This window comes from Hyperoodon ampullatus (assembly GCF_949752795.1).
Source record: "Hyperoodon ampullatus genome assembly, chromosome: 14".
Classification (NCBI taxonomy): domain Eukaryota; kingdom Metazoa; phylum Chordata; class Mammalia; order Artiodactyla; family Ziphiidae; genus Hyperoodon; species Hyperoodon ampullatus.
In genome coordinates, this window is record NC_136927.1 from 62,955,228 (window position 1) to 62,977,706 (window position 22,479).

At 54.6% G+C, this 22,479-nt stretch overlaps 1 protein-coding gene across 1 annotated transcript in view; it reads left to right on the forward strand.

Annotated features, from left to right (window-relative positions):
- EFCAB8 (EF-hand calcium binding domain 8) overlaps positions 1-22,479 on the forward strand; it is a gene marked incomplete at both ends in the record, with an annotated part of 35,865 nt that overhangs the window by 7,601 nt on the left and 5,785 nt on the right. Inside the window, 13 exons of the mRNA XM_079719083.1 lie at positions 1,763-1,866; positions 4,334-4,469; positions 7,175-7,280; positions 7,501-7,585; positions 8,050-8,174; positions 10,146-10,219; positions 12,248-12,378; positions 16,053-16,120; positions 16,424-16,575; positions 17,963-18,100; positions 19,469-19,582; positions 20,744-20,971; positions 21,738-21,808. Coding sequence (XP_079575209.1) covers positions 1,763-1,866; positions 4,334-4,469; positions 7,175-7,280; positions 7,501-7,585; positions 8,050-8,174; positions 10,146-10,219; positions 12,248-12,378; positions 16,053-16,120; positions 16,424-16,575; positions 17,963-18,100; positions 19,469-19,582; positions 20,744-20,971; positions 21,738-21,808 — 1,532 coding nt within the window. The remainder of the gene's footprint in view (positions 1-1,762; positions 1,867-4,333; positions 4,470-7,174; positions 7,281-7,500; positions 7,586-8,049; positions 8,175-10,145; positions 10,220-12,247; positions 12,379-16,052; positions 16,121-16,423; positions 16,576-17,962; positions 18,101-19,468; positions 19,583-20,743; positions 20,972-21,737; positions 21,809-22,479) is intronic.

Consider the following 22,479-nt stretch of genomic DNA (forward strand, 5'->3'; position numbering starts at 1 on the left):
GGCCCGTGAGCCATGGCCGCTGAGCCTGCGCGTCCGGAGCCTGTGCTCCGCAACGGGAGAGGCCACAACAGTGAGAGGCCCGCGTACCGCGAAAAAAAAAAAAAAAAAAATCAGGGTTTTAGAACATATTAATAATAATGCTTTTTACGCCTGATTTTAAATGTTCTACAATGAGCATATACAGCATTTAAGAATGCAAAAGAACACAGTAAAGTACAAACAGTCTGATATATTGATGTAGCAATGCTGACAACGATAACTAGCATTTACACCAGACATTGTGCTAAGCAGTTTATATATTATTATACTTAAACCTCACAGGAATCCTATGGGGTAGGTGCTGGTAATGTACCTCCATTTGACAGATTGGGAAACTGAGGCAAGAGAGGAATAAATTGGCCCAGGGTTATAGAGCTAGTTAGCAGCTGGGCCAATCTTCAGACCCAGGGATTTTGCCTCAAGAGCCCATGTGTTAACAGCTCTGTCATACCTCCCCCTCAGCATAGATGTACATTCTGTTTCTTTTTGCAGTATGCAGGCCTCTCACTGTTGTGGCCTCTCCTGTTGTGGAGCACAGGCTCTGGACGCGCAGGCTCAGCGGCCATGGCTCACAGGCCCAGCTGCTCTGTGGCATGTGGGATCTTCCCGGACCGGGGCACGAACCCGTCCGTGTTCCCTGCATCGTCAGGCGGACTCTCAACCACTGCGCCACCAGGGAAGCCCTACATTCTGTTTCTTTATGTGTGTTTTTTTGCTTTCATTTCTCTTAATACTCTATAATAAATATGTTTCCAGCACTCTGTCATCTACACAATGATCTTTCTTCATAACTCCCTGTTTTTTTAAAATTAATTAATTAATTTATTTATTTTTGGCTGCTTTGGGTCTTTGTTGCTGCGCGCAGGCTTTCTCTAGTTGTGGTGAATGGGGGCTACTCTTCCTTACAGTGCATGGGCCTCTCATTGTGGTGGCTTCTCTTGTGGCGGGGCACAGGCTCCAGGTGCGCAGGCTTCAGTAGTTGTGGCCTGTGGGCTCAGTAGTTGTAGATCACGGGCTCTAGAGCACAGGCTCAGTAGTTGCGGCTTGCGGGCTCTAGAGTGCAGGCTCAGTAGTTGCGGCTCGCAGGCTCTAGAGTGCAAGCTCAGTGGTTGTGGCGCACAGGCTTAGTTGCTCCGCGGCATGTGGGATCTTCCCAGACCAGGGCTCGAACCCGTGTCCCCTGCATTGGCAGGCGGATTCTTAACCACTGTGCCACCAGGGAAGTCCCCTGTCTCTTGTTATAGCTTCATATGGTGGCCCATTTTGGCCTTGGCCATATTTCCGTGAGGCTGGTCAGTAGAGTCTAGATTTGCCCTCGTGGCCTGGCTTATGGGTCCTCCCCAGCTATTGACTTCTTGATATATGAGCTGGGGCAACTCATCTATACTTATATTGGCCTTAGTCTTATTATCCATAAAGTGGGGTGAATAAAGAGACTCAGGTGCAACGGCAAATGTGGAGCGATGTGAGGATTATCTAGGATTACAGAAATGCGTTAAGGAGGGAGGCGCTGCTGTGCTGTCTTCACAAATGCACGCACAGAGGCCCTTTGCCGATCCAGATCCAAGAATAGCTCTGGTGCTTGGCTGCCTCCCTCGGCCAGAGCCTTTGGGGCCTCCCGTTGTCCCTTGGAATGGACTGGGAGAGATGGGAGAGGCACTGGAAGCCAGCGCTCAGCCAGTTTGGCCGACGCCCTCCCTGCTGGCGTTTCTTCCCGAGGCAGCAGGAATACCTGGACTACGTGATGCGTGAGTTCAAGGGGAAGGATAAGATGATGAGGAGCCAGTGCTGCCTGCACTTCCACCTTCCCATGAGGATCATACCCCTGTAAGGAGCCTCTCCCTGGACTCCCTGAACTGAAGGGTGTGTCTGGACCAGGCTGGGGCCAGCCCTGCATCGCCCCTTCCTAAGTCCCCGCGCCTGTCTGTGGGGCCACCGTGGGCCTGGCACCACGCCTGCAGCTCAGTATTCTTTAGCTCGTTTCAGCCTCACAACCCCATAGGTGGGCTTGAGCAGCCCCTCATTGTGTCCCCATTTTGAAGACAAGGAAACTGAGGCCCAGAGAGGCCAAGTGACAGTGGTGGGGTCACTCTGTTGGACCCTCCCTATCCGCAGCATAGACGCTGCTCCCGCTTCCTGCTCTGGCTGGGGCTGAGCAGGTCTGTGGTTTCATCCACAGGGCACAGATGTCTCACATAGCGGGGATAGGGCTTTCATTTGAGGTGACAGGAGTGAGAGCCATCACAGGAGACTGCTCCTCAAGCCCGCACCAGGCCTTGGGAGCAGGCCCTGCATCACTCCTGGCGCAAGTGGCTCCTGTCCCTGCCTTGATCTGTGCCTGACCCTGCGGGCTTTCTCCTCCATGTGGCTCCTCCTCTCTCTGTGCCCTGGCCCTGTCTGCCCCCACCCCTCCAAACTCCCTAAGAATGAGGAACATTCTAGTGGATCCAGCCCGTGGGCCCAGGCCTCCTGAGCTGGGCTGCTGCAGGCCCCTTGCTCTCCTCCCAGAGTCTGCCTTGGTTGGGGCACCGGATGCCCTGTGCAGGTGGCCGGGGCCCGGGAGCCGGGTCCTGTGGTAACAGGTGTGGTGGCCTCCATTTGTGGCCTGGTTATAACCAGAGGGGCTGTGGGTGAGTTTGTCTCCGGGGACCACACCCAGAGCAGGCCACGGAGAAGACCACAAACTAGAAGGGTGTCTCTGCCCTCAACCAACCTGAAGTTTAATAGAGAAGATGGTGTGATGAAAACCACAAAAGGGTAACTTTGAAAACAATTTGGTCAAGATTTAATTGAGGAATAGCCAATAAATATGAGTGATGACACACTTTGCAACCATAAATTTCTACATGGAAACTTTGCTGGGTGTCGTCATACCTTTGCTGGTCTATTTCCTGGGACATTTGATTCCCCAGGGTGATTGATCCCAAGGGCCTGAAACAAGAAGCTTGTCCCTGTTTTCTCCTGTTTATTTGCTCAACCTACTAACCTGGAGGGCATGTCCAGCTTGGTGGAGAAAATAGCCAAATAATATTTCATCACCATCAGGAAAGGGTAACTTTGAAAACTGGCTCACCGGGACTGAGCCTGGGCCAAGCTCACCCAGTGCGCCATCTCCTTGATCCCGTGGAGGTGCTGTCACTGTGGAGATGAGGAAGCCGAGACCTCAGGAGGGGACAGCTTCCTGGGGCACTCTTCACTTCAGAGCTCTCACCTCTTGGGTCTCTTCCCTACAGTCCTTTGGCCCTGACAGAGGAGGCAGAATTGGAAGGGACCGCTAGAGAGGTGACTGAGAAAATTGGTCAGGCTCTGAGCAGAGCCGTGGGCTGAGGGCAAGAGAGAGAGGAGAGCCGTGTCCAGATAACGAGTCCCCGTCTCTTGTGCAGAGTCTGTAACACAGTAGAATTTCCCAGTGACGTGGGTTATCCTTAAGTCACGGCTCAGCTCACGTCCATGGCAACGTGTGGAAAGGGCTCTGGCTGGAGTCGGAGTTGAGGTGCCTGGGTTCTAGTCCCAGCTCTGCTGGGAACCAGGACATAACTCCAGGCAAACGGTTAGCCCCTGGCTCCCTGTAAGGTGAGGCAACATCACCTGCCCTGCTGGGGCCCAGAGGCGTGGGCACATCAAGTGGGAGAGAGTGTGCTGTGCTGTGTCTGGCCCTTTAATAGCCAGTTGGCTTAGCCAGCTTGGGGACAGGAAAGAAGCCACTGGAAGGTGGCGTTGAAGTTCTCTGGGAAGGCCGTTCAGTGGCTTCCTGTGAGGCCAGGCATGCCCCAGGAGCTATTAGCTATGCTCAGGGCATGATTTTGGAGATGAAGAGTTGGGTTCACAAGGCCCTGATTTCTCACCGTCCCTTTATCTACTTTTATCTCGTTCTTGGGCCCTATTCCCCCCTCCATCTCTAAGCACTAGAGTAGTTGCTGGAAACACTGTTATTTTGCAGTTTTCCTCACAAGCCCCACTCCACTCGCCTCCTGTGGGCTGTTTTTCCTGTGAAAGAACATCTGTTCCCTGTCTCGTCTGGCCCATCCCATCATGAGGAAGCTGACTGGCTATTTCATGGGATAAACTTACTGCTTTGGGAGGCCTGTGTCACCTCAGCATCCCATGTGGGTCTCCTTTCCTTCTGGCCACGGTTGTTAGTGGTGACAGTCCCTTTGGAGGAGGGGCAGAGCCCACGTGTCACAGAAACTCACCCGAGTTTCTCGTGGTGCCTGTGAGGGAAGCTTTGTCCTTCCTCCTCTGTGCTCTTTGCTGTGGTTTGGTTTGGGCTCCTCTCTCTTATCACCTTCCGCAGGAATCATGGGTGTGAGATTGTGAAAGTGGAGTTCTTAGTCCAGCGGTTCAAGAAGATTGGGCATTTCCTGACTGTCACCAAGGATGGGATCCTGCAGTTCTGGTCGGAGTCCTTCTCTCTGACCAGCTCCTTTAGGGTGAGTGGGGCCCACGTGGGTGGTTGGAAAGCCTCTGCCTTCATGCCCTGGACCCGAGTGGGCTCCTTCTCTGGACCCGTGGGCTAGACAGCCACACTTGCTCCTGGGAGCAGGTCCTGGCTTCCCCATGGGACCATGAGCCTCGCATTTCTCTTCTGAAAGCAAGATTCCACCTGGATGTCCATTGCACTTAGATGTCCAGCAGACAACCTAAACCCACTTTGTTCAAATTGAATGTCACTGTAGCCCTCCCTGCCCACCAGGCTTCCTTCTCCTGTGCCTCCAGGTCAGTGAATGGCATCATCATCCACCAGGGTTCTCGTGCTGGAGATCAACCTCCTTTCCTTTCCCTGTCACACCCATTCTACCACCAATTCCTGCTGGTTCAAATCCTCTGCTTGGACCAGGGAGGAAGCCACAGTGACTGTGAACAGAGGCTCCGGAGCCCAACTGCCAGACGTAGGGCTCTGACTGTACCACCCCCCAGCTTTGTGACCTTGGAAGTTACTGTATTGCTCTCTGTGCATCAGTTTCCTCATCTGTCAAGTGGGGTTAGTAATAGTATCCCCTACAGACAGGGTTATTGGGAGGATTTAATGACATAGTCCATGCCTGGTGCTTGGAGCAAGGCAAGGCACGCAGCAAGCACCTGATAAACATAAGCTGACATCGTCATCGTCATGGTCGTTTGTGCCGTCAGCTCCTGGCCAAGCGCGGTAAATGATAAAATGCTCAGGAAAACCCCTGTGTACTTGCTGTTGCCAGGCCAGGCCAGAGTCCTCCAGCAGACGAGGAGGGCCCAGCTCTGCAGAGAAGGCTGAGTGAGCATGCTCTGTGCCTGCAGAGTGTTTCCTAATTGCATCAGGGGTCATCCTTTGGGGCAGGAGGATTCTGTATCATCCCCCTGACCCCAGTTGCCAAGGGAGAGAACCAAGGTGTTTGGAGTTCTAGTGACTCTCTTGGGTGCACTTGGTAGCCTAGGATCAAGGGGGATTCTCACCTGTACTCCTGAGGCTGGCGTTTCTGGCACATTCCACCCTCTTTTTCTCTGTGTGCTTATCAGGGGGGCACATTATAGCCTGAGCTCCTGCTTGTGGCTACTACATGGTCACCTCAGCGCTCCTGAGGGCCAAAGCCTTGGAGGGCGGAAGAGGACACAGGGAGGCTCCCCCCGAAGGCCCACAGACCTGGGCATCCTTCCCTGAGGGGCTGCTTTGGCAAGTAGATGTTGGCAAGAGTGAGCCGCCAAGCGCCATCCTCGAACGCTCACTGCATGGCCACGGTTGTGCAGCTGGAAGGCCCTGGAGTCTGGGCTTCACTTACCAGCTGTGCAACCTTGGGCAAGTCTCTGAGGCTCCCCAGGGCTCTCAGTTTCTGGTGTGAACGCGGGTCTGGGGGGGTGATGGGCATTACCATCACCTCCGTTGTGTGTGGGTTAGACCCCAGCCCCGGGCCAGAGAGGGGCCTTGGGGGCCCTGGTGCATTGTTTTCCCTGCCCCAGCCGTTAGCTCAGGCCCCTGCTCTTGGTGCTCTGAGTTCTGATGGGGCAGTTCGGAGCCTGCATGATGCTACTCGGAGTAAAATACAGGTTCCGCTGCTGGCCACACCTCACTCATGGCCCGTCCTCTCCAACCCAGACCTGTCGGGCTGGCCTCCTCTTCCCTGGGCGTGGCAGCTCATTTCTGCTGACTTGCCTTTGCTTGTGGTGTCCTCTGCCTGGAGTGCCGGCTCAAATTCTGTCTGTGTAAGGTTGTGTGAGGCTGGCACCAGGGTGGGCGGCACCCATGCCGGCCCAGCTCCTCCCAATGCTGGCAGCACGTGGATGCTTTAGCTGTCACGGTTCCATTCGTTCCTCACAACCTGGCAGGATGGTTTCTCGTTAATAAGCCACTTTGACCAGGCAACACCGGCAGGTGGTAAACAAGATTTGGACAAAACAAAACAAATACCAATGTTATATGTCAATTACATCTCAATAAAAATCAGAGAAAAATGATTCAGGCAGAGAGGGGCAGGTCGTGGAAAAGTTGGTCTTCCTCTCCCAGACCCTAATTCCTCTCACTGGAGGCAACTGCTGTGACCACTTCGGGGGTGCTTTTCCATGGACAGCCTGTACATACACCGACCCCCTTCTCTTTAAATACACAAATGGTAGCACATTATAGTGCTGCTGTTCACCTTGCTTTTTCACTTACAACATCTTAACAACTATTCTGCATTGTATGTACACAGCTCCCTCGTTCTTAATGTCCGGGCAGTGATCGGTGGTGTGGGTTTGTAAGGCGTCATTTCCAGGCAGACTCTGGCCTGTTGCTGTTGTAGCTGGGCAGCAGTGCCCGTTCCTGCTTACACTTCTCTGTGAGTACCTGCAAACACATCTGTAGATGCCTCTTGGAATGGATCCTGGGATCACAAACTATGCACATTTAAAACTTGATGAGCTTGTCAAACTCCCTAAAGGGTTGTGAGGATGAGTGTTCTTTAAGCCCATTTTACAGATATGGAAACTGAGACTCAGAGAGGTCAGGGAGTTTATCCAAGACCCCACCATTGGTAGTTGGTGGTAAGGCTGGGCTCCACACCAGGTCTGTGCCTGGCTCCAGTGCCTTGGGTGGCAGGAGAGGGTTTGCGGGGAGGCTGTGCTCCTGGCGTGCTCTCCCGGGGAGCCTCCCCAGCCCAGGTCTCTTCTGCTCTCCCTCTGGCAGCTTTACCAGATCCATCCGCTCCACAGCCAGCAGATGTGGGTCATCGACATGGTGTGTCTACACAACATGAACCTGGTTGCGATTGCGTCGACCGACCAGAAGATAGGTGAGTCCCCGAGGCTCCCCAGGCCGGTGCCTGGCCACTGGAAGCCATGCATTTGCGCTTGGAGAGGCCTGTCACCCAGCCAACTGTGAGCATGAATTAGAGTCCCCTGGGAGTATTGCTGGGTGGTGAGTAGTGAGGCTTCTCACTGTCACCAGAGACTCCTGAGGCCTGGGACGTGGGTTTGGGTTCATGTGTGCCTCCCCTTCTGTCTCTTCCCCAGAGTTCTTTGATATCAGTAACCGTAAATATGTCCGGGCCTTCACCTTCATTGATCTGGACAGCTGCGTCCTGACCTTGAACTACTGGTGAGTCTCCTGGAGACCGGTGCAGGGGCTTGGCAGCAGTGGGGCTGGGATCCCCAGAAAGCTTCTCTCTTGGGTCCCCTTTCATGGTCACTCAGACCTCAGAGTTGTTGTCGGCCCCTCTTCCTTTCACCAAGTCAGCCATCAACCCGGCCTGTCCGCTGTGTCTCTGGGAACATCATGGTCCATCAGTAGGGTGACTTGACAAAGAGCAGCTGAAGGACCAGGGATTCATTTGTTCTGGTTAAAAAAAGTGCTGATTTCTCTTGGACCTGGTTCACCAACGGTCTGGATCTGGGCGGCTGGGCCCACGTTTGTCAGCTGTTGAGGTCAAGGCTGGAAAGTTGTGTGGGATCTGCCCTCGCCCCCAAGGTGGAGGAGGGCCTCAGAGACCGGGGAGGGGTGGAGGGTTGCACTGGACACACCCAGCCGGCTCCGTGGCCTCTTCTGTCTCCCTCTTTTCCCAGGTCTGACTATCACAGGGCTGTGTTCTGCTATGGGGACACCAAAGGCAGTGTCATCGTCTTCACCTCCAACGATGTGACCAATGGGCTGTTCAACCCTCGAATCCTCCCCAGGGCCTCCAGATGGGGTAGCGGAGATGTGGGGAGTGGGGGGAGATGGTCCTGCCATGGGAGCTCTTTCCCCTCCCTGCTTCCCGGCTCAAGAGCCCCTGGGAAGGCGGTGCACCCACATGCTCAGCTCAGAGCCGCCTGTGGGAGATGGGGTGATGGCGTGACAGCGGGACACGGGACGGGGCTGGGGAGATGGGCAATCTCTCTGGAGGTGGGAAGTTGTGCACGTGAGGGCCGGGGCGGAGGTGGGGGTGCTTCAGGACCCTCCTCATCCCAGCAAGAAAGAACCTGTGGCAGCTATGTGACCTGCTCTGGGCCCTGGGGAAGTGGCGCTAGCTTCCTCCATGGCGTGAGGAGGGTTCTGCTCTCCTTGGCTGGGAGCTGCCTGTGGGTGGGTGGTGGGGTGGGGCGGAGAGGCTGCCCAGAGGTGGGCTTTGCAGCGCCTGGTCGAAGGCCCAACTCCACACGAGCAGCATGAATCAGCACAGGGACAGTTGCGGAACCCTTGGGTGCTGAGCGCTTTGGGCAGTCACCTCCTGCAGTTCCCGCCTGCTGCCAGGAGGGGCTGCTGTCGTCACAGCCTGTTAAGGGAGGAGGAGCAGGGGGTTTAGGGGGCGAAGCGCTTACACTGGCCCCACAGTGGCTAAGCGTGGCTGAGATCTGAGGCAGGCAGTCTGCGCCAGAGCCTGCACTTGAACCACTTGCTAGGCTGTATCCCAAACTGACTGAATGCTGGAGGATGCTGTCTGGGGCTGCTCTGCCTAGGAGCACAAGATCCCGAGGCCTCGGGGCCTGGGGCTGTCTGGGACGTATCTGAACTGGACCCTGCCCGGGATCGAGCCTTCGACCCGCAGTGTCAGGCCTCCCGGCTGCTGCGCATCCATCTGGAGGGGGCCCCAGCCCTCAGGGACACTGACTCCTCGGACTCCAGAACGGCCACTTGGGCTTCTAGCCAGAATTTCTGAGCAGGGGCTCCAGGGGCCCCCAAGCCTCAGTGACACCTCCTGCGCAGCTTGTTGGGGCAGCATCCGCCACTGGCCGGACAGAAGACGGATCCTGCCCCGGACGCAGCAGGGGGCTGGCACCCTGCTGTGTCCTGTCTCGTCAGCCTCTGCCCCTGGTGCCCGACCTGCCCTGACCCAACCCAGCATGGTCGCTCTGTGCCACCCTGGGAATTGGCACAGGAGGTGGTGGTCTTTGAGCCAAGTGGTGGACAGGAAATTTGAGGGGAGGCAGATGAGGCTAGAGTGTTGGATGGGAGTCCTTCCATGCCACATGCTGACTGAAGGCTGGGGACAAACAGGAAGGGGGGCCCAGCAGCGTGTTGACTTGGGAGGGGCTGGACAGACCAGCTCTGTATGACCTAGATCCAGTTGCTTAACCTCTCTGTGCCTCAGTTCCCTTATTCACATGGGGATGAGCACAGTCAGTTCATGAATTTGTTAGAAGGTGGAAGGAGAGAAAAGTGGGAGGGCAAGGCTGTGCTTACTGCGCTTGCTCCAGCCAGACACGCTTGCTTTACGACGCATGCGTGCAACTTCTCCTTCTTGGAACTTGTATTTGCCAGACAAGGGGGACGTGTATTCAGTAGTTTGAAGCATGATGGCAAACTCCCAAATGATTATTTTCAGAATGAATAAGAGCCCAGGATCTCAGTTCATTCTCCACTCCAGCAGAGTCGGAGCTCCCTAATGGAGACTCAACCAGTTGGGGAGAATGAGGAGCCCCGAAATCTGGTTCCAGCTCTGCTAGGAGCTGGCAGGGGGACTCTGGGCGGCAGTGTTTATTGACCCTGGTCTGTTTTCTGGGTGCTGAGTTCACCCCACTGAACTTACCAGGACACAGGGAGGCTTGAGTGAATGTTTGGATGGGAAAGCCTATGGGGGTGCATGGGAGTTGCAAACCAACTCAAGGGGTCTTCTGAGGTCTTGCTTGTTCTACAGATGAGGAGAGCTGGTGACATGGGCCTTGATTTTCTCCCCTATCAGATCACTGGACCAATGTTTCCACACGGAAGCTCTTAAATGAGAAGTCCCCTATGTATAGAAGTTACCGGCTGAGGGTAAGTGGGATCTTTCCTTGGCTGTAACCATGGTAATTAGCTGTACACAGGTAAAAAAAACAAAAATGCAGCAGGTGGATCTGCCCTTCGGTCTCTGGCCTTGGGGCTTGGTCTCTGGGGATGGGGTGGAGGCAGCTGCTGGATCCCATCCGCTCTTTCTGCAGAATCCAGACCATCCCAGGTGTGACTGGTCTCTCTCACTGCCTTCATTACTCAGGCACCAGCTCTCCTGGGTGGCTGCAGCGGCTTCTCGCCGTTTCCCCGCGTCCTTTCTCTATGCAGTGCCTTCTCCATTCAGCAGCCTCAGGAATCCTGAGCTAGAAATACAGTCATGTCACTCCTCTGCTCAAAATCCCCCAGTAGCTCTCTTGTCTTGCACAAAATCTCAAGTGCTCCCCACGACCATCAGGACACGAGCGGACCTGGCCCCTGGCTTGTTCCCAGTCTTGCTTTCTACCTTTCTCCTCCTTACTCTGACACAGAGACGCCAGCAACCTGGCTGTTCTCTGAACACGAAGCCCTTTCCCACCTCAGGGCCTTGACACACGCCGTTCCTTCAGGCTGCTGTGCTCTCCCCCCACATACTGTACGCCCCCCTCTACTTCCCTTGGGTCCCTAACCAGCCAGCCTAGAGCAGCCCTGCTCCATCAGCCTCTGCCTTCATCCCTTCACTTGCAGTGCTTAGAGGATTCTGACACCCATTACAGCGTGTGTTTTTTTCCCACATCTCCAAGCGTTTCTCTGACATGAGCTGGGTGTCCTACAATTCAACTCAATTCTGACACTGTCTACCCCAAGATAGCGTCAGATCCTGCAGTTTAAGGGTCCCACAAGACTGCCCTCCCCTTCAGATGCCAATCCCCAGTTCAGGTCGTTACCTGTGCTTCTGACCCACTGGCATTAATCAGAGGTTTCCACGACCCCCTCCTTGGGTTCGATTAATTTGCTAGAACAGCTCAGAACTCAGAGAAACGTCTTACTTTACTAGATCACTGGTTTATTAGAAAAGAATATAACTTAGGAACAGCCAGATGGAAGAGATGAGGAGGGCACGGTATGTGGAAGAGGCACGGAGCTTCCATGCCCTGTCCAGTCTCCACTCTCCCTGCACCTCCACGTGTTCTCCAGCCCAGAAGCTCTCAGAGCCCCATCCTTTTGGGTTGTTATGGAGGCTTCATTACACAGGCATGATTGATTATGTCATTGGCCATTGGTGATCAAATCATCCTCCAGTCTTCACCATGACAGACACTTGGTGAAACAGCTCATGCAAAACCCAGCTCACCTCGCCTCCATTCTTGTCTTGGAGAGGAAAATCTCCGGATTGGGAGGCCAAGCACTGGGCCAGAACACGGAGCCTGTCCAGCCAGGCCATGCCCTTGACCTGTGGGTTCCAGCCTTTATTTTTTTTTCACTGCACCATGCGACTTGCGGGATCTTAGTTCCCTGACCAGGGATTGAACCCGGGCCCTGGCAGTGGGAGCGTGGAGTCTTAACCACTGGACCACCAGGGAAGTCCCAGTCTCAGGGAAGTCCCAGTCTCGCCCAAGTTGCACCAGATAACATCTTCGCTCACTGCAAACCACTTCCCGACAAACACGAAGGCCAGCGGTGGGGCCGGGAAGCGCAGGCTCACCCATGGTGGGCGCCCCGTGGATGATAGCGACTGTGGACTAGGCGGACTTGGATCCATCCTTCCTCCCACCTTGGCATGGGGCCACAGACAATGGTATTAGTATGGGCCAGACCTTGCCTGTCCTCTAACTTATAGGCGAGGGTTCACCTGACAGCAGATTTCAGTGCTTTTAACCTGTTCCACTGATAAATGATGGCCACACACCCCTGATGACATGACCTGGGCTAGGACTGTGGGGCTGGAGCACTTTGTCAGAGCTGTGATAACTAGAGGGGCACTAGACTTGGGGATCTCCTGGCCCCTCCAGCCCCCAACACCTGCCACGCTCTGGCAGCTGGGCCTGGATGACCGTCCTTGGGTTGGGTCTCCCACCACCACTGCTCTCTTCCCAGGCTCTCCACCCCAACTGGTGTCAACAGGTCAAGTTCATCCCCCAGCTGAACCTGGTGGCTTCCTGTTCAGCCATCGACAAGTCCTCTCTGGTGCTGACCATATTGCCGCCCAAAGTCCCAGAGAGCCTAAAGTAAGGAGCACCTGTCTCCAGGCAGAGGTGGTGGGGCTGGGAGGCGGTGGGTGGTGATAGTGACTCCGGGACTTTGGCTTCACTTCAGCCACAGGTGGCCGTCCCTCCTGAGAGGTGACCTGCCTCTGGGACAGTGGCATCTCCTGTGGGCAGTAATACAGTGTCCTGTGGATCATGCTGGGTCCAAGGAAGCGCTGTGTGTCCTGTGGGCCAACAGTGAGGCGTGGTGGTTAGAATATGGGCTCTGGAGTCTGTATTTTTTTAAATTGAGGTTGTCAGTTTTGAAAATTGACATATTAAGTTTATATTAAGATGTATAACATAACGATTCGATGTTTGTATATATTGTGAAATGATCACAAGTCTAGTTAACATCTATCACCACACACAGTTGCGCATTTTTTCCCCTGTGATGAGGACTTATATGGAATCTGGTTTTAATCATTCTGGCATTGCCACCAGCAGCAAAAATATGAGGCCTCTGTTATCCACCAATTTACACAAAACTCAGCACAGAAGCTGGCCCATAGTGTAAGGATACAGTCAGAAAAATGTTTTCTGAATGAAGGAATGAATGTGAGTTGCTTCACCTCTGTGAGCCTCAGTTTTCTTGTCTGTAAAAGGGGGTGATAATAGCCCTTCACTTACCTCAGGGCTTACATGAGTGAGTGTTGTACATGGCATGTGTTCACTAGTTGGCCACATTAATTCTTCGGAGATGGTTCTAATCTATTTCCTTCATTCTAGATTCCTCTACCCCAGGGGGCATCTTTTCCTCTTCTGTCTTTTTTATTTTTTAAAATCAAGTGTTGGGAATTCCCTGGTGGTCCAGTGGTTAGGACTCTGCACTTTCACTGCTGGGCTCGAGGGTTCAATCCCTGGTCAGGGAGCTAAGACCACGCATGATGAGGGATGCAGCCAAAAAAAAAGAAAAAAAAACAACTCAGCTGTTAGTCACACAGGTATATGTACATATGTAAAAAATTCAAGCACTATAAATAAAGCCAGAATCCTGTGGGCTTTCCTCCCTGTTCCCTTATCCAATTCCCAAGTCCTGGAACTAACTGCAGGTTGGAGGAGGGGAGTGTATGCCTGTGGCTGTGGGGAATCTTCTGTCTTGGGTTTTGTGCTTTGAGTAGGGCGGTGTGGTGGGATTTTGCTTGGAGCTGGTTTGCTGAGGTCCATCTCTCTGCTTTGGTGGGAGTATTACCTCATGTCTGTGTTATGTCTTTCTTTCAGCTTCTTGTTTTATTGGGTCTCAAGGGCAGGAGGCTATGACAGGCTCCTTGGTCTGCCTGCCACCTTCCCACTCCAGCCACACGGGGCCCCCTTGTGGCTCACACATGTTCCTGCCCCCAAGCCTTTGCATTGCTCCTCTCTGCCTGTTTTTTTGTTTGTTTTGTTTTTTAAACATTTTTATTGTGAAAGATTTTTAAACACACACAAAAGTAGAGAAATAGTATAATGCTTTAATATCACTAGTATTAGTCCAAGTTAATCTTTACCCAAGTGTCTCAAAAATATCTTTTTGTGATTATTTGAAATCAGATATAGACAAGGTTCTAGGATGGTAATGAGCTGAGGAATGGTGTGGTCAGGTGTGTGGGAGCATCCTTCTGGCCGCTGTGTTGCAAGTGGAATGTACGTATGTGGGCAGGAGGGGAGATGGGGACACCAGTGAGGATGCCATTGTAATAATCCAGACTACATGTGATGGTGGTCTGGAGTCTGCCTGGAGTGGAGACGGAGGGATTTGAGATATATTTTAGGGGTGGGTTGCAGAATGTAGTTACACACATGAGCACACACCCCCTTCCTTCTTGTCTGGATGCAGTACACACACTGGCCAGCAGGTGGCACCATTGACTGCTGGCTGGTTTCTTGTTCTGGTGATGCCCTCTTGGGGCGTAGCCTCTGCAGGTGGGGCCTGGCACTGCCAACCCAAATTCTGCCTCTCGAGTGGCCTTGTAGACTTCTTCCCTGCATCCCCTCTGATGTTCCAGTCCCTTCTCTGCACAGCAGCCATCTGTGCAGAGACCTGGTCTCCTCCAGCCAGCCGTCCTGTCAAAGCCACCTGCTTATTTCCCTGCAGGACTTGCCATGATGTGCACATGTCCGTCTCCCTGTTCCTCTGTTCCTTTACTTGCTCAGGCTGTTTTCCTCTAGAAGAAAAGCTCCAGTGAAGGCAGGGGCATCCTGTCTGTGCCTCTGGTCATCCTGGAAGGGCATAGGAGCCAGGAAATCTTTGTTGAATAAATGGGTGAATCAGCCTGAAATGATTTCTAGTAATGTTTTGTGACTGTTCTTCCAAAATATTTCTTTGCACACATAAACATGGAGAGAGACTTATCTGGTTTGACGATACAGGTATTTGATATGCTCTTCTTGAAGTTTTCTAATTTTCTTTTTTCTTTTGGCTGCACTGCGCGTCATGCGGGATCTTAGTTCCCTGACTAGGGTTTTTTGGTGAAGTTTTGACTTTTAGAGGAATCCTTCTGGCTGTGGAGTGGGGAGCATAGGGGAGTGGGAGCAAGGCGGGAGGTTAAGAGGCCCTCCTGGGAGGCTGATGCAGAAACGAAGGGGCCCTGGGCTGTGGTGGGACGTGAACAAAGAGGATTTGGGGCCCAGATGAATAATGGGAGCACAGGAGAGCGAGCCTCTAGGGTGATAACCAGGCTTAGTTCCCTGGGGAGTAGCAGAGGTGCAGTTCAGGGGCAAGTTCAGTGGAGAGCATGCTGCATTAGAGGCCTTGGAGTTGAGTTTTGAAGGGAGAGTTTGAGTGGAAAGAGCTGGCGGGGCAGGATGTGTGGATATGAGGGAATAGCACACGCAAGGCACAGAGCTCCCAGGGCTCTGGGGCCTGTGAGGGCTGCTGGGCCTGACCTTCCCAGAAGCCCTGCCTGGGTCCCCTGGCCCTCCTGAGCACCCCGACGGCCTCCTGGCTCCCCAACTCCCATCCCCTGGGCCTCCAGCCCTGCCACACCGCTTCCTGTCCTGGAGCTCTGGTTCCTGAGCCTGCTGCCTCTCCCTGTCACGACCACCCTGGGTCTGAACACTGACCCCCCCCCCCCCCGCCTTGCCAGCCATGGGACCTTGGGCAAGCTCCTTAATTTCCTTCTGTGTCCTCATCACGGCACAGGGCTGATGACAGTCTTCAGGGTTGTGTGAGGGGTGCAGGTGACTCACAAGATGGCACCCAGCACAGGGACCAGCACATAGCTGGGACACTTTGTTCTCTTCCCCTAGCCTTTGGGGGACCCCCTTCCACCTTTTGGTCTGTGTCATGGGTGGGAGGACACCCGTCCCGGTATAGTGAAGGTGCAGACCGAGTTAAGTTTGCCTTTGGAGCGAGGCGAGCATGGCACAGCTGGAGGAGTTGCTCCTGCTTCGGGGCTGCTTTCACCTTCACGTGCAGGCGAGAGGTGGGCGTCTCCTCCAGGCACTGCTGGTTTTGGGCCGAGGGGGGGCTGCCGCTCTGCTGGCAGTGCTGGCCCTGCATTGGGGGCAGGGTGAGCCCAGGGCAGGGTTCTGGGGGCCGCTCCTCTCCTTGGGTGGAGACGTGGTGACTTCTCCCTGGCCTCCCAGCGGCCTTGCCTCTAGCTCCTTCTCCACACCCCAGCCTCAGAGGCTCTCCGGAGGCCTCCGGTCCCAGCCTTCCCCCTGTGCTGTTGTAGGTTTTCAGTGCTGAATTTAAGAAAAGAGACTCTTTGCTTTGATTACTGCCCAGAAAAGAATGTCCTGGGTAAGTAACGTTTGTATCACGTGAGGCTGCTGGTCTGGCAGAACTAGGGTGAGGGCTGCTGGGGAGGTGGGGCCCATCAGAGCGGAGGCGGAGGCCCTGCAGCGTCTGCTGCCGGCCACTCTGGTCCCCGCTCCTGGGCACCTGGGGTGGAGTGGTGATATGGTGGCGGAGGGGGCGGGGCGGGAGGGGCAGAGGGATGGCTCATAGCAATGCTCCCCATCTGCCGAGCCTGGCTGGAGTCCTGGCGCAGGACGAGGTCCCAGCACAGGCCCCCAGTGGCTGATACCCGGTTTTCAACTCCAGTGCCTGGTGGCCATGACCCCCTTATCTGCCTGTGGAACCCCTTCTTCTCGAAAAAGCCTGTGTGGCTGATGAAGGGGCATCAGACCTCGGTGACACACATTCTCGTGAACAGCAAGCACAGCAGCATCCTCCTCAGCATCTCCAAGGACAAGGTGTCCTCAGGGAGCTTGGCCCTGACGCCCGCCACTAGCTCCTGTTCCCCAGCAGAGATGCTGGCCCAGGGATAATGATCGAGTTCAGCCAGCCAGGGAGCTGGCTGGCAGTTGGCAGGAGCCTGAGGCCCAGGGCAATGATGTGGCCTCCCTGTCCATGGTCCCACCCTGGCCTGAGGCCTAGAGGGAGGTACCCCAGGTGGCACCATGAGGGGGCCGTGGGTCTCTGACCACCCCCATAGGGACCTGAGCCCAGCTCTGACTAGCCCACCAGAGCTGGGCACGCCCTTCCCTTTACAGGGTCTCAGTCTCCTCATCCAGAGAATGGGTGTTGAGTGGTTTAGAGAAGAGCTGCTGGTAAAAGAGCAGAGAAATGTTTGGCGCATAGTAGGTGTACAACAGATGTGAGCTTTTCCCTCCCCACAGACCCGAACTTGCTTCTCTCAACTCTCCCAGTGACCACTGCTTGGCTGCCCTGGCTGCAGGGCCTGACTAGACCTTTTTCAAATGCCCGGGGTTCCCCTGATCAGGCCCGTTATTCTGCTCCTCTGAGCTATGGGTTTAGGGTCTCTCCCCACCTGCTGGGGGATGCAGGCCAATGGTTCCAGGTGCCCTCCTTCAGGGGACAAGTTTGTGTCTTCTGGGACTCAGTAGATCAGGAGCTGGCAGGGCCCTGGTTCACCAGGCCACGCTGCCCACACATCCCCACACTCGCTACTGTCTGGAATTCTCCTGGCAGCGCTGGGAGCTGGGCATCGTCACCTCTGATGAAGGCTCTGAGGCTGGAGGGGTCGGGGACAGAAATAGACTTGCCCAAACCTTCATGGGCAGCGATGGGCACAGCCACGGTGTGGACGGGAGTCTGTGGACTCCAAGCCCATGCCGTGTCCAGCTTGCTGCCGATGCCCCGAGTGAGGAGTGTCCAGGAGGGACGTCCACGGGGCCCCTCTGGGAACACTTCCTCAACCTGGGAGGAACTTGAGGGGGACAGGCAAGCCTTTTGGGCAACGATGTTGGCAGCTCTTTCTGTGCCCTGCCTGGCTTTACTCGAGGGAGGCTGGGGTGGGAGCTAGTGAGGGTCTGCAGGGGCAAGTGCTGCCTTGTGAGGTCTTCATCCTCAGCCGATGAGCAGCAGCTGCTCAAGCAGGGTGGAGGCCCTGGGGGAGGCTGGGGGGGGCGTGCCTTGGTTTCCTCATTTGAGCATAAGCACAGTGTCTCTGTCATAGGGTTGTGATCCATGGCAGTCACTTAGTGTGGTGGGTGTGTCTTGGAAGTGCTTGCACTGGGTGCCCTGGCCCCGCTCCCAGGAGAACCCCAAGGCCTCAGGTGCCAGCTGCATCCCCGAGAACCCACTCTTGCCCTCTTTGCCTGTTTCTCACCCCCGCAGAATATTCGCGTGTGGGACATGCAGGACTATGAATGCCTCCAGTCCTTCTGCAGGAAGCATTTTGCCCTGGGACACTGCCCCATCACCAGCGCATACTTCCACAAGGATGACGACAGCCTCATCTGTAGCACCTATTCAGTGAGCGCTGCACGGGAGGGACGTGGGACCATGGCTGCACCCAGAGGAGAAGGGCTGCGGCCGCGGTCTGCAGTCCCATGGGACACTGAGGGGTGGTCACATCCTGTCCGTCCTGAGACTGCTTCGTGCCATGAGGACAAAGCTGCCAGACTCTGTGGCCTGGTCCTCAAAGCTCTCGTCTCCTGGGATTTCCTGGGGGACTGTGTCTAGGCCCTCAGTGGTCACCCTCTACTCTGCTGTCCTCCTGACCTGTGTATCTTCCAGACTCTCCTTCTCGAAGCCCACCTTGAGGCCCGGGCTGGCTTAGGAGACCCCCGCCCGCCCCCACTGCTCCAAGCTCCCTTGCCTCCCCTTGATCACGGCCCTTATAACTCTGTCCTGTCGTGGTTACACGCCTGTCCTTCCTGCCGAATCGTGAACCCCAGGAGGGCGGGGCCCACACCCGAGCAGCCCTTCTGAAGGAGAGAGCCTGGAGGGACCTGGCGTGAGCACCGTCTATGAGCCATGACTTAGCCGGTGCCCATGTGAGTTCTGTCCTGACTCTGGAGGACAGGACAGCCTGGGAGAAGCACAAGGTGCTGACCGTCCAGGGTGACAGGGGGACCTGTGACAAGATGGGAGCTGAGGGGACTGCAAGGACAATCAGCAGCCAGTAGAGGGGGAGGTTCTATCTAGAAAGGGCGGTGGGGTGTCATTTGTGGCTGAGAGGAAGGGGAAGCCCCACTGAGACCTCCTTCCCTCTGTTGGCCAGGTGACACACACGTTGGCTGGCTGTCCCAGGTGGCAGGTTTTTCTTGAGAAGGGAGTTGGTGGGTTCCTTCGTCTCTGCTGAGTGTCAGACTGGCTGCCAGCATTTGTTGAATTAAATAGACCTTTGAAGTTCATTTCAAATCATCACACATTATCAGCCCTCTGCTCTTTGTCAGGAGCAGAGAATATATTAATTAGGCACTGTCCCATCCCTCAAGGAACTTATGGGGTAGTAGGAGAACACATAATTTGAGTAGAAAATGCTGTGTGTTATGATGGAGATGTGTGCTAGGTGCTTCATCGAGCACAGAGAAAGGATCCTTAGCCTAGCCTGAGGCAGAGGTAGTCAGGGAAGGCTTCCTGGATGAGGGGACACCAGATGGAGGCTTTATGCTTTTCAGAAGTTATAAAAGGGACCTTGGACTTGGATTTTGGTCTTGTGAGAACACGAGGCTTTGGGAGCCCTCATCTCAGGAAGTGGGGGCCATGGAGTAGGGGTGAGCTATCAGCAGGCCTGTGTGTAGTTGAGGATATCTTGATGTCTCAGTTTACTGGACGCTTCTCCCTGGGGCCAGTCACTGAGGGCAGGCCCAACTGTCTGCCCCTCCTCACCTGTAGACTGGCATCCTAAAAGGGTACTTGGAGGCGCAGGGGCCTGGGAGAGCAGAGGAGAAGACCACGACCTACAGCACGCCCCTGTGCGCCATCCTCTACAGCAAGGTTTTCAAGCAGGTAAGTGGGCAGCAGCTCGTCTCTGAGGCCAGCAGGGGGTGGGGTGGGGCAGGACGCTCATAGCTTGGGTGGTGGTGCAGGGCAGTGGGAGGTGGGCGAGCAGCAGCCCTGCAGAGGGGTCACCCCGGGTAAGATAGGAGCTCCACCACGTGGTCAGCGGGTCACCAAACTGCTGTGACCCTGTGCACCCCTGGCTACCGCCCCAGGTCAGTTCTGGACAGGCAGCCTTCTTTATACAGTGTGAGATGGAACACAAGGTGTGAGCTGCTCTTCGAGGCTCCCCAGGTGGGTGTGGGTGCTGCTCCTGGGGGCCATTTCCAGGGAAGCCCTGGTTCAGCGTTGTCCATCGTGGGAGGGGAGGGAGGCCCAGGCTGTGGACAGCCCCCTGGTCCTGAGTAGAGATCTCTGCATTGGGCAGGGCAACTGGGAACGTGGATTCTGAAGTGTGGGGACAGAAAGGGCTCCTGGGCCCTCTGCCCACTGCCACTGGGACCCCTTTCCTGGCCCCGCTGAGTCTGCTGCAGCGTGGCCTTGGCTACGCGAGGCCAGAGCTCACCTCTTTGGGTTTCCCTCTCATTCGGACCCCTGGCACCACCACTCCTCATACCTTAGGGCTCTTCAGTGCCTTCCAGCAGTTTCAAAAAAAATCCCCCTTCCCCAGCTTTTCTAGATGTTCTCATCAGGAAGGTTGGTCTGAAGTAGGCTCACCTGTTACTGTTTCATTGTAATAGTTGTAATGTCGCCTTAGGTGGAGTGACGAACCTTTACTCAACATTTCCCTACTTAGGGGACAGTTAGTGTATTTCCTGTTTTTTTTTTTCTATCCCCCATGATTAATGACTTTGCAGTAAATTTTTTTTCTGAATTAGAGATTATTTTCTCTGGATAGATTCTGATAAATGCCATTTCTGAGTTAAAGGGGATTTCACCAGACTGGTTCCTTCTGAAAAAACTGTGCCTGTTTGCACTGCCGTGGGCCTCAGGGCCGAGGAAAGCCTGTTTTCAAGAGTGGCTTATCCCGCAGCAGGAGGGCCCAGAGCGCCTGTCTTCTCGGTACACAGAGTGGCAGCTGAGCTACCCACAGTCACACCAGCTGGAGGCTGCCCTTGGGAGTGGGGACCCTCTCTTCTCCAGGAGCCCTGGCTGTGTGCTCCCCCACAGGTGGTGAGCGGCTGCCTGAGCAGCGTGGTGAGCGTGTGGGAGGTCGTGACGGGCAAGAGGATGATGGAGTTCTCCGTGACCGGTGACCAGCACGTGGAGCTGACCGCCATGTCCCTGGATGAGTCAGAGGCGTGCCTGCTCACGGGTTTGCGTGATGGCACCATGAAGATGTGGAACTACAGCATTGGTAAATGCCTGCTGACCTTCCCCAACCCAGACCAGATGGAGGTCAGTCTGGTCCATCAGCTGGGGCCTGGGGGCCCCTCACAGCTCCTGTGACCCTGGGACATGCTATTGTCCATGCCTCTCTGAAAGGCTGTGCACACAGACTGCCTGGCCTCGTGCCTGCCTGACCCTTTGTGTCCTTATGCAAAAAATGAAGACAGGTAACAGGGCCTGTCCTTCATAGGTGTTCTACAAGTGTTAGCTACTCTTGCTCTTTTGGTGTGTTAGCACTTCTTACCCTACATCTTAGAGCTTTGGATGGCATTGCTAGCAGTGGGGTCACATGATTCAGAGCCGCCCGTACCCCTGTTTGGGAAATGACTGCCAGGGTTATAGGGATGGTCTGTGGGTGTGGCAAAGTGCAAAGCCAGCAGTCCCACTCTGGGACTTGAGCCCATTAGTAACCCCTGTGACACAGTCCTTTAACCAACTCAGAAGGAGCACTTGGCCAAGAAGCCGGGGATTTAGAGGACTGGTCCAGATCCTATCACTCAGTCGTTTGACCTTAGCCAAGTCACTTGTCTGTTTCCCTGCTATCCCCCTATAAGATGGACATGGATACCTACCCAATCTGCCCCCTCTAAGTCCATCAAATGGATAATGGGATGTGAGAGCACTCTGAAAAAAATACGGTGGTATCACCTCTAGGGAATTCTCATCATTATGGGGAGTTTTGATTTCTTGCTTGGTATAATTAGGAAGACATTTGGGGCCTGGAGCCATTTCCTCTGAGGTACCTTAGAGTTCTATCTTCTTTCATCTTCAACAGATTAGTGGGATTGTCCATATGAACAAAGTGTTGTACATGACTGGATGGAGTAAGAGAATCACTTATTTCACGTGAGTAGCCAGGGTGCACATGGGAGGTGAGGGCAGCTAACTGTTCTCTCTTGACTTCAGGTGGGTTCCTCCATTCCTAGCTTTGCTGGTAGTTGGAACACCAAGCAGGAAATTAGTGCTGGGTGATGTCTATTGCTTCACCCACTCATCTGTCCATTTATTCATCACTCCATGCAGCCAATATGTTCTAGGCTTTGTACTAGGTGCTGGTGACGGGTATAAGCAAGAATATGGAGTCTTCATCCTCCTGGAGCTCCCAGGGGGAGGCAGACACTAATCAAATAACTTCATTTGTGATAGTCTGTTGAGTGCTATGAAAAAAAAAAAAAAGTACAGGTTTCTATGGGGAGGGGACAGAAATCTGATCTAGTCTCAGGGGCCGTCAGAAAAGGGTCAGCTGAGGATGTCATGGGTGGAGTGGGATCTGAAGAGTGAGCAGGAGGGGTCTCAGTGAAGCAGTGAGGGGCTAGGGACAGGAGGGACGTTCCAGGCAGAGGGAACAGCATGTGCAGGGTCCCTGCCTCTTCAGAGGGCCCTTCTAGGGCCATGATTTCCCTTCTTTCAACCTGAATCCTTACTCAGGTGTCTGAATGGGGCAAATCTGTAAGATTAGTGTATATAAAGCCCCTAGGACCGGGCCTTTATAGCAGGCACATAGTAGGTGCTTAGTA